Below are 11,940 nucleotides of genomic sequence, written 5' to 3' on the forward strand. Positions count from 1 at the left end.
ACTGGGGCCTTACGCCCTGGCTCTGAGTACTAGTCTTAGACTAGTCAAGCGCTTATAAGTTCATCGACCTTAGGGTCGGTCCAGCATTAATGCCATAGAGCCATTTAATGCTGATATCGATTAGATCTAATCTTCATTTGGCTCGATGTTCATGACGCTATGCCATTTCTGACCCTTAGGCCAGTATCCCTGACTAGTCAGTGCCATATACAAGTAATCAACATTCACTAGCATTTAATATGCAATCCATGTCTACATATATCAACCAACATGCTTCAATAACATTCACGCATGTCATATACATATACAGGGTGCAATTGTGTTCATACACTGTTTTCTTACCTCTGGTTCGAGTGAAAATTAATATAAGAATGACCCTTGAGAATGATCAATCTTTGAGTCCTTTAACGGTGACCTAGTCATAACCAAATATGGGATTCCATCAATAAAATGATTAACAAAGGGTTCTCAAACCAAAACCTAGCCTCCGAGACATCGAATCCTACTAAATCAGGTAGTAGGATCGATCCCGAGGCCTAAGGCTTGAATCCCCAAGTCAAAAACCCATTTCTGGCCAAAAATGCCTCTGTGGGCCGCAGCTCACCACAGCCATGTCGCGGCTCACCTCCCTGACAGAGGCATTTTCACCCCTGAAACCAATATAGGCCGCGGCTCACCATAGGCATGCCGCGGCTCATTACGCAAAACAGCAAAGAACCATAATTTCTTCCCCTGCGTTCTCCCTGAAACCAAACCTTCAAACCAGTCCCAAACCTCATCCAAACATTCAGTCCAACCTCTAAACATCACCTATATCAAACCCTCATCAAAACCCAAGTCAAACATCAATCAAAGCTTCCATTAATCCAAACTTTCCTCAACAAAATCATAGGCTAAAAACTAAAAGAAAACAGAGGAAAACCAGAAAACTTATGGCTGAAACTTACCTCAAACTTGAGATTAAATCCCCTTCAATGGCTGAACCAACTCTATGAACTCAACCCCTTGATTTCCTAGCTTGATTCCTCAATTTGGGCTCAAAAACTCCAAAGGTGAAATGAGAGAAAAGGATGTACGGGAAGGGAAATTCTTTGCTCTGTTTTTGTTCTGTTTTCTACAGCCACCTAAAGCTTCATATAAATCCAAACCAAATGACCTAAATGCCCCTAGGTCACTTAAGGATTCTAAAGTCATCCCAAGGGTAAAATTGGTATTTTCCACCTATTTCGTTAATCATAATTAACGCTCTCCAATTCCCGCTAATCTCGATAATCTCAACCACCAATAATTCATATCCCATTACCCTTTAATGCCCGGTAACATACTAATCATTAAAATCACCCCGAGACTCACCCCGAGCCCCGAGCTTAAGCCTGCTATGACCAAACCGATAATTTATATTTAAAGACCGTCTCATGCCGAATAACTCGAACCAACCCACATTATAATGTGGCCTCACAATATATATCATTAGCATGCAAACAAATACACAGTTATGCCCTCAACATGCCAAATTACCAAAATACCCCTGTAAACAAATGTGGATCCACGTGCATGCATCTAACATCATATTACAATATAATTATCATAAACATGCATATATTCATTTAATGACATGATTAAACAAGTATGGCCCTCCCGCCGTACTATTCCCGCTATTAAACAGATCGGAGAATTCGAGACATTACAATACCGCTCGATGCAATTATTACAAGAGATGTAAATTTTCACTCGAGTGTCCATTTGGGGTAATTTTTTTTTATTTTGGGTATTTTTTTGAGATATACACATTTTAGATATTCATATACACATTTGTGAAATATAAAACTTGAAAACATACCAAAACATGTCTTAACACATGAGGTATGTTTGCATTTTTGTATTTTTTTCAAGCTTTACGCTTCTAAAATGTGTATGTAAACACTTCAAACGTGTAAATCTCGAAAAAATACCAAAATTTAAAAAAAAAATCACCCCAATCAAACACCCGAGTGAAAAATTACTTCTCTTGCAAGAATCACATCGAGCAATCATCTAGCAGTATCGAGCAACCATCAAGAAAAGTCAATTTTTTCACAAAAATCTTGATTTTGAAGGCCTTATCGAGCAAGATCGATTTATGCAGATTTTAGAGTTTCAGATATGAAAAAAATCGCAAAAAACCCCAAAAATCATACCCAGATCTGTTCAAAATACAATATTTAGTGTCCTTAATGAAAGAAACATCACTATATTTAAGGAAAAAAATTACTTACATGTATTTATTGTAATGCCCCAAATTTCCTAATAAGGTTTAGGACATTGATTAGGAGGTCGGGATGACCATAATTGATTTATTACGTTATTAAATGATAATATGCATGTGTTAGGTGTATTAAATATGCATGTGAACCCATTTCTGATTAACTAGGTGATTTTCATATTTTGACCATTTCGGGCATATTTGGCATATATGTGATATGTGTGTGGTGCTTTATTATTATTTGGTTATGCCAGGGTTACCCAGCACGAGACGATCCTAGGAGGTAAGCTAGTGGGAAAGTCACAACGGGATTTATTCTTGACTCGGAGTGAGTCAAGGGGTATTTAGAGCATTACCGGGTTATTGGGTAATGGGAATCAATATTTGGTGATAAATTGGGAGTTAGTAAGATCATGGGGAAATTCTGGAGGTTTTAACTATTTTGTCCCCTGGGGTGTTTTCGGGACCCCGAGCGTTATGTTTTGGTTGATGCTACTTAAGCTTGAAGTAACCTTTTAAGAAATAAAAAGAACGTTTAGTAAGTTCTCTCTCCCTCTAAGTTCCACTTTCGTCTTCCAATCGCATTTTCGAAGGAAACTTGAGTTCTAGGACTCGGATTCAAGCGGGATCGAGGCATAGCGATCCTAGGGAAGATTAGAAGCTTATTAGCCGGAGGATTTAGTTGGAAACAGCTCAATTGAAGGTAATCCAAGTTTTAAGTTCTAAGTTTTTTAAAGTTTTTAAGCTTGAATTGGACTTTGTGTTTTGATGAGTTTTTGAGTGAATTGAAGCTTGAGTTTTATGGGTTTTGGATCATGGGGATGTTTTGGAACTTTGATTTTTGAGTTTGGAGATGTTTGAATATGTTTTTGGGAGATTTTAAAAGGTTAAAATCGGGGAAAAATGGCTGGTCCGAGGTTGGGCCACAGCCCCGTTCTTAGGCGCCGCGACCCAGGCTCGATGAAGCAGGTGGAAGATGTTGTGAGCTCTGGGGGCCGCGGCACTGGGTATGGTGCGCCGCAGCGCTTGCCCCTGGTGATTCTGTTTTGGCTGGGGGCCGCGACACTTAAGGGTATTTATGGGCGAAATGATGTTTTAAGCTTGGGAACTCAAACCTTAGGCATCGGGATCATTCCTGCTACCCGGTTTAGTGGGATTGGATGTCTCGGAGGCTAGGTCTTGGTTTCGGGATTGGTTTTAGAACTTGAACTCGTTGGATCACCATTTATGGTTGTGACTAGGTTATCACTAGAGGTGTGGAATAAGGATTGTGCTTGTGGCTCGTTTATTGGTAACCTGAGCTTGGACCAAAGGTAAGAAAATTGCATCCCATGTGTGACATGCATGGTTATTCTTGATGCATGTTGGATGTTTAAATGTGAAGCATGTGATGCATGAAAACATGTGATTAGGGCATGCCACGAATGTTGAATATGAGATTGATCAGAGCTTGAGTCTTTGTGTTTGTGCATGATTCCAATTATGCTAGCAACTGTTAAGTAAGCATGCTAACTGCCCTGTATTTGGATATTTGACATATGATATATGTTTGGTAGCATTGCTTGCTTGTGCATGACCCTGACTGATCAGATTTGGCATTGGTCGTGTGTTATTGACCTAAGAGCCAGAAACAGCATAAGCGTCATGAACGCAGAGCCGATAAAAGATTATATCTAATCAACATCTGCATTGGATGACTCAACAGGAGCATTAATGCCGGATCAACCTCAAGTTCGATGAAAACTAAAAGCGCTTGTGTGACTTACCCATCAGTCACTCATCTGTTTAAGCTAGTGACTTACCCATCAATCACTCATTTGTTTAAGCTAGTGACTTACTTATTAGTCACTCATATGATCAGAGCCATTGCAGGAAAGCCCAGGTGACAGTTCCATCACACGGCTATAAGCACCGAGCGTCGTAGTGACTTGCTTGTCAGTCACTCATTATGGTTTAACAGAACCTCAAAGTGATATTCACTCATCTGTTCGGAGCTATAAGCTCTGTATGATCCTTATGACCATCATTTGCATGACTTTGGGTGCTAAGCCCCGTGGTGACTTGCTTGTCAGTCACTCAATATGGTTTACCAGAACCTCAAGTGTTAAATCACTCATCTGATTAGGATTGACTTGATAGTCATCAAATCAGGAGAGCAAGATTTCTTATCCTAGATTCCCCAGCATCATCTGAATTTATTTGCATGCTTGAATAGAGCTATGTTTGCTAGGCATGCCATATATGATTTGATATCACGATATGATTGTTCATGAGCATATTGAGTTTTCTTGATGGACTTTAGCTCACTGGTGCTATGTGGTGCAAGTAAAGGCAAAAGAAAGCTGGACCATCCTTGAGTTGAAGAGCTTAGGTGACGATGTGTACATATGCAGCTACTCGACCGCCACGGCCGAGGATTGAAAGAGGAATTAGGATTAAACCCTGTTTTGCCGCTTAGATCGACTGGTTGTAAATATTTTCTTGTAATAGACCTTTAAATTATATTTTTGGGATCCCAATGTATATAGTAAACGTTCTAGTGAAACATTATATCTTAATTAAAATTTTTAATCCCTAAACCGCTAATTATACTTAGTCACACGCTTATGGCCAAATGACTCGATTAACGAGTTTAGCACCGTTTATAATGCGCACCGTAACGGTCCCTGGAGTTTAGGGCGTTACATTTATACTTCAAGAATTCTCAAATGTATGTTGTTTTGAATATTGTGTTGATTTTTACAAGATGACAGAAGTTATGGAAGCATGAAGGTGGCATGGTGGTGGCTGCTGTGGGAGAAGAAATGTGTGATGGTGGCTATTGTGAGAGTGAACTTAGCGAGATAGAAGAAAAAAATAGAAGAGAGAAGAAAACAAAGGAAATGAAAATGATATTTTGGAAAAATTGGGAAAATTTAGCATTATTTTTTAATTTACATATAATACCTAGCTTCATTTTTAATTAGCAAAAGAGCCCTTAGTCATAGAAAGTGAAATCTCACTTCAACTATTCAAATAGACAATCAGCTAGCTAGAAGAAAGCCTGCACTAAATTTATAATAATAATAATAATTACTTTATTTATTTTGGTCTCTCACCTTAATAATGAGTCACTACCAATAATGACACAAAATTATTTCCACATTTCAGAAATTTCTCTTTTTAAAGCAGAAAAAAAAGGAAAAGAAAAAGGTAAGAGAAGAAAGAAAGAGCGACAAACGGGCAATTTAGTCCAACCAGATTGACGTCGGCAGAAGACTCTGAAATTCAAAGGACATTTTCGTAATTATCCGAAACAGTGAGGCTATTTCATTTTCTCTCTCTAAAAAAATAAAAGAAAAAAGAAAGGAGTGAAAAAGATAGAGAGAAAGGAGAGCTGGAATCACATGGGCATGTTGTTTGTCTCTGAGGCTGGGACCTCTTCTTCCTCTTCTTCTTCATCTTCTTCCTCAACCACCATCAACATCACCATCGCCATCTCCTTCTCCATCTCCATCATCACTCTATGAGCATCGCTCTATGAACATCGCCATAACCATACCCATGGCCATCGCCGTTTTCGCCAACTCTTAGAGATACCACTACCATCTCACTAAGATTCTCACTCTCTTTACCCACCGCCGGAGGACATGGCTGACGATAAGGTACTTTTCTCAATTTCCTTTTACTTTCTCGGGAAAATCACATCTTTCCCGCGAAGTTTTTTTTTCTTTCTTTATTGTTTGGGTTGTTAACAAAAGAAATGTAAGACATGTTTTTGTTTATTTTAGTCAGATGAAGTTGGCAGTTCTCCTTTTTCCAAAATTTTACTTCTCGACTTTCTCAGCCTTAATCACAGCTTTTTAGCTTGTGTTCTTTCTTATAGCTCTTGTTTTGTTTGTTCATCGATCTTGTCTCTGAGGGTTTTACTATTTTGAGTACATTATTAGTAGTTTTTCATCTTGATCTGGTCTCAGAGTGAGTCCCTTTTGAGCCTTAGCTACTTTTCTTCTGATCTGGGAGCTAGATAGTTTTCTTGGGCTAGGGTTTGCTTGCTTCTGTCTCTACAAGCTTTCTTCTATTTCTATATTAGCTTGTTATCTCAAGAGTAATATTCGTATGTATATCGGTCATATGCCTCTAAAACTTTTATAATTCCATGTAATTCTCTCTTCCTAAAGTTCTTTGGTCGATGCTTTTCACTGGATCATACACATACTCTTGTGACGATAACCTTGATTTTTTTTCTTTTCCAAATATGTAAGATTTGATTTAAGAATGTTGGTTCTTTAAGCCTCTAGTTGTTCTCTTTCTTATTTTGTTTTGTTCTTTTATGAAAACTAAGATTGCTTTCATTGACATTTTCTTCAGTTCCTGTATTTGGTATTTCTCTTTTCTCTGCATTTTCTTTTCCAATTCAAGCTAATATAGACACTCAAACTATGCCGTCATTGTCTGTAACTGTATTGTGTAATCCTCCTTTGATTTCTTCGTATGGGTTTTGTTTCTGCCTACTAAATATTGAAGTAGGTTTTATATTTTAACAGAAAGTAAATCGAGTCTTGAATGGTTACATACATACATACTTATTAATGTTGCAATTTGTATTGCAGGAAATTTCTGCTTCTATTGAGGATGGCAATGATTCAGTTACTGGGCACATCATCTCTACGACCATTGGAGGAAAGAATGGAGAACCCAAACAGGTAATGCATCCTCCCTACGAGTCTTGTGATTAAACTAGATTATGAAACTTGATTTGTTCTTGGGATCTGGATGGATTGGGAGTTGACTAGATTCAGTAAGTTTGCTCACTTGAGAAGTTGTTGTCTTTGATTTTTCTTGCAGACCATTAGTTACATGGCAGAACGTGTTGTGGGAACTGGATCTTTCGGAATTGTCTTTCAGGTTTGCCGCCAGTGTGTTAAGATCTTTGTATGATTGTGGTGGTTGCTACTTATCAATTGTCTCATTGACACATTTATTTTTTTCAGGCAAAATGCTTAGAAACTGGTGAAACCGTGGCTATAAAGAAGGTGTTGCAAGACAGAAGGTATAAGAACCGGGAGCTGCAGTTGATGCGAGTTATGGATCATCCTAATGTGATATCTTTGAAGCATTGCTTCTTTTCAACCACAAGTAAAAATGAACTTTTCCTGAACTTGGTTATGGAATATGTCCCCGAGACCATGTATCGCGTGTTGAAGCACTATAGCAATGCCAATCAGAGAATGCCACTTGTCTATGTAAAACTTTACATGTACCAGGTAGGGATGATGCCCACTTTTGTTGTCTGTATTGCATTATATTCTTCCTAACATGACTCGGCATGGCTTGCTTTCCAGATATTTAGAGGGCTGGCTTATATACACACTGTTCCTAGTGTCTGCCATAGAGATTTGAAACCTCAAAATATTTTGGTACGCTCTTTGTTGAACTTGATTGTATAATTGGAGATAAAAGATGTCGGCAAATACTCATCAGCAGTCTTTTAATTTTATTATTATACCTATTACAGGTTGATCCTCTCACTCACCAAGTTAAACTCTGCGATTTTGGAAGCGCAAAGATGCTAGTATGTTGCCCTATTATTCTCAATTCAATTATATTTTTTTCTTTTTTATGCTGTATTGTGTGCTACATACTTTGAAGTAACTCTTAGACATCAGCAGGGAGATCACTAACTTTTGTGAATTTACTTTGTTCACATGTTCTTCCGTATTGCAATTAATTGATTCCATTTTACACTATTACCAAGTGATGTCTGGTTTGATTTTTGGGAGTTATGTGTGACAGTAACGTTGATGTGTCATGATATAGAATATAGAAATATCCAGTGTGATGTACTGTAAACAGCCTTGGCACATGATTTTTCTGGTGCTAGGAATCATGTGAGGGGTGGAGTCTTTCTTTACGGTTAAGAGTGGAAGGCAATAATATTATGGAAGCAAGCACCTAGTTTTTATGCTTGTGGATGTAATATGATCTTTGACTTGCTTACCTGTCAGTCATTGTATATAATTTTCAAGGACTCACATTAAATCTGCTTATCTACAGGTCAAAGGCGAAGCCAACATTTCATACATATGCTCACGATTTTATCGAGCTCCAGAACTTATATTTGGTGCTACTGAGTATACTACTTCAATTGATATCTGGTCAGCTGGTTGTGTTCTTGCAGAGCTTCTTTTAGGCCAGGTTTGTATTACAGTTTAGCATTCCAAGATTTCCCTTTCTGTGTTATTATAAGCAATTGTGCTCCCTAGAGTCAATCTTTTCATGTATGCATTGCAGCCTCTATTTCCTGGAGAAAATGCAGTGGACCAGCTGGTAGAGATTATCAAGGTGAGTTAATAATCAGTGCTTAAAAGTATTTAGACTCGTGACTGAGTAAAAGTGTAAAACTTCATTTATTATGTCTTTAACAGGTTCTTGGGACTCCAACCCGTGAAGAAATTCGATGTATGAACCCAAGTTATACAGACTTCAGGTTTCCGCAGATTAAAGCACATCCTTGGCACAAGGTTTTCTTTTCTATCCTTCTTTAATTTCAATTTACAATATACAAGGTCTATGTAGATCAGTGTGTGTGCCATAGTTTTAAGTCGTCAGTTATTGGGGTGTTAGCAATGAATACATCCTTTCTTGTGAAGTGCAATAATTTGATCTAATTGTTGATTAGTCTTGCTCTCTTTAAAGACTTAATTCACTAGTTAATTATTGATTTCAGGTATTTCACAAGCGAATGCCCCCTGAAGCAATTGACCTGGCATCACGACTGTTGCAGTACTCCCCAAGTCTTCGCTGTACAGCGGTAAGTTCAGTTTTACTATCTTCTGGTGCATGGATATGCTATGATTGACTTCTAATTGCATACCAACCTTCTAGGGAAGATTTTATTTCATTTATTCAAAGGCATAAAATATGACTTTGCCTCATTATTGTTTAGTATTCACTGTTTACATAATACGCAATCGGGTCAACCATAAATACGTGGATTGGTTTATATTCTCTTTTAATGCATGTATGGATGAATATTTTTTATTGCCTATGTTAATAATTTGTCATTTATTTTTTCTAGAATTTGCCCTTTTTTTTTTTTCTTTAAGTGATTAGTTATTTTTAGCATTCATTCTCTTTCTTTCTTTCTCTAATGTGTTTTCTCTTTGCTTTAATGCTCTTGCTAAGATTTGCTTTGTCATTGCAGCTAGAGGCATGTGCTCATTCTTTTTTTGATGAACTACGTGAACCAAATGCTCGACTTCCTAACGGCCGCCCACTTCCACCTCTGTTCAACTTTAAACATGAAGTATATTGTCTATCTTGACTTGTAATTTCTGTATGGAGTGGACTAATATATTTAGATTGAACATGCTTTAATTACATACAACGAACAAAAATAAGTTTTGGTTATACTAAAGATGTTATACAAGTCTACTTAGATATAATGGTGACTTGGTTTTCAACTCCAGAACTGGCTAAAATCCTTTCTCCAGAGCTGGCTGAATTTAAATCAAAATTGTCTTTTCTTTCCTCATTTTTTCTAGTTGCTGCAGGTGCGTAATCTGTTTCTGATGTCTAATATCTAATCCTATCACTTTTTTATCTTATTTTTTTGGTGACAGATGGCAGGGGCCTCGCCTGACCTTGTCAATAAGTTGATACCCGAGCATGTGAAACGCCAACTAGGGCAAAATTTCGTGCATCTGGCTGTAACGTAAATGTGAAGTCAAGTTATATAAAAAGTTAATATCTTCCAGTTGATGTGCGGCACAAGGGTTGCCATCGTTGTTAAAACCACTATACTATATATTGTAGCCCTACCCTACCAGCACCATTTCCTGCTCTACGAGACGAGCGCGGACAAACACGGCTGGATGGCTGCTACTATTAGGTTCTTTTCTACGATCTCTCCCTCGTTCTTCACCCTCTCCTTTTTTTGTCGACGCCCTTTTGTTTTTTTGTTTTTTTTTTCTGTAAATGTTTGATAGTAAAAGATAGCTTCTGCTGCAATGGTGAGAAAGGCTGGTAGCTGAGGAAAATAGTCCCAAGTGTATGTATACTAGGAAGAGGGCCCCTAATAGTATGGCTGACTGAAAGGGAATGTACTTGGTTGTCTTCACAATGTTGTTTCTCATTATTTCTGAGGTTGTTTGTGGTGGCTGACTTGAAAATTGCAGACAAACTTTGTTACTTACTCTGTTTGTGCAAACTTAAAAGTAATGCATTGTTCTCTGCTTATGTCTATTCTATTCTATTCTATTCTATTGTATTTGTATAATGCCAATTCTACATTGGCTTTCATTCATTTCGTAGAATCATATCTCTATAGGCTTCATTTTATGCATGCTTTCTTTTTCATTTTCTTTGTTCTAGTACACCCCCTTTCCTTTAATGTCAAAATAGTCAAAAGTGGGTTGAGCAAAATAGTCAAAAGTGGGCCAGGAGAATTTCTTTTAAATAATAATAATAATAGTTCTGGTTCTGGAAAGTAGTGATTGATGTTCATTGAGCTCTGAAAAGTCCACAATATCAGCAACAGTTAATAAATAAATAAATAGTGTGATGCCCATTGAGTACTGCGATAATGTGAAATCTCATCCGTCCAAGTCCAACCCATATGTTAGGTTTTATAATTAATAAATAGTTTATCATTTAGCAACATTTTTTTTCGTTCTCATATAATGCTGAAGAATGGTTTTCTTTTTATAATACGTTTGTGTAAAATAACATAGGGTGTGTCTATAGTAGGTGCTAGAAAAAGAGCTTATCGGTGCGTCTTCGGTGACTTTTTGGTGTTTCTGATCTGTAAATGGTTGTCTTCGGTGACTTTTTGGTGTTTCTGATCCGTAAATGGTTTTCAATGTTATTTTTTGAATGACTGTGTATATTATAGTTATTTAGAGTATCTACTAAATTTTTAGAAAATTCTACATAATTTACAATGTTAAAAACTAGGTTCAAACATGCCGTTTTTCACCACATAAAAAAATTAATCACGCGTACAATAATCTATTTTTAAACCAGTTTTGAGCACTGTAAATTATTCGTAATTTTCTAAAAATCGTAATTTTATGAAAATTTCCATGATGTTCTAAATAACTATAATATATACGGTCATAAAAAAATCACATCGAAAATTGTTTACGGGTCAGGAACACAAAAAAACCCCACCAGTAGAGCTCTTTTTCTAGCCCTACCATAAAAATTTCCATTAACATATATCTACTAATCATATTTAAATAATATATAATTTTTTTTATCATGTAATATTTCATCTCTTATGTTAATAAATTATTTTTCTAGTTTGTTTGGTTGGGAGTAATGAAGTGAATTTCTTTGTTTGGTTAAAATTTAAAATATTGAAATGTCATTTTAATGACTATTTATCCCCCCAAAAAAGAGAAAACATTATTCTAATATATAATAAAAATGAAAAATTATTAATTATATTATTTACACAAAACGATTTCTAAATCATACATTTATTTTTATTTTAAACAATTTTTATAGATAGATTCTAACTACAAGAGAAGATGGATAACTAGGAAGACCTCCAAGGATAAAATTGCATTACTAAGTAATTTGTGAACAAAATAAAATAGACATCAAGCGTAGAAAAATAGTGACAATAAAATCTAGTTTTGTTGTTGCTTTTTTTTTTTTTTTTTTTTTTAATGTAGTAGTTTGAAAATAGATAGATAAAAATTAGGTTAAAT

The 11,940-nt window shown here is 36.5% G+C and overlaps 1 protein-coding gene across 1 annotated transcript; it reads left to right on the plus strand.

Moving 5' to 3' along the window:
* Positions 1-5,583: 5,583 nt before the first annotated feature.
* Positions 5,584-10,468, plus strand: LOC133801685 (shaggy-related protein kinase eta). The gene is made up of 12 exons (XM_062239939.1): positions 5,584-5,886; positions 6,835-6,927; positions 7,070-7,129; positions 7,216-7,488; positions 7,567-7,641; positions 7,740-7,796; positions 8,279-8,419; positions 8,516-8,566; positions 8,650-8,745; positions 8,952-9,035; positions 9,429-9,530; positions 9,847-10,468. The coding sequence occupies exons 1-12, from the start codon at positions 5,872-5,874 to the stop codon at positions 9,940-9,942; spliced, it is 1,143 nt and encodes a 380-aa protein (XP_062095923.1). The 5' UTR covers positions 5,584-5,871; the 3' UTR covers positions 9,943-10,468.
* The last annotated feature ends 1,472 nt before the right edge of the window (positions 10,469-11,940 follow it).

The sequence above is a fragment of the Humulus lupulus genome, chromosome 9, assembly GCF_963169125.1.
Source record: "Humulus lupulus chromosome 9, drHumLupu1.1, whole genome shotgun sequence".
Taxonomy (NCBI): domain Eukaryota; kingdom Viridiplantae; phylum Streptophyta; class Magnoliopsida; order Rosales; family Cannabaceae; genus Humulus; species Humulus lupulus.

Bases quoted from the DNA above. Each gene is read 5' to 3' on its own strand.
- LOC133801685 (XM_062239939.1), top strand. The intron at 7,642-7,739 runs GTACGCTCTTTG...TACCTATTACAG, and splicing joins TGAAACCTCAAAATATTTTG to GTTGATCCTCTCACTCACCA. The intron at 9,036-9,428 runs GTAAGTTCAGTT...TTGTCATTGCAG, and splicing joins CAAGTCTTCGCTGTACAGCG to CTAGAGGCATGTGCTCATTC.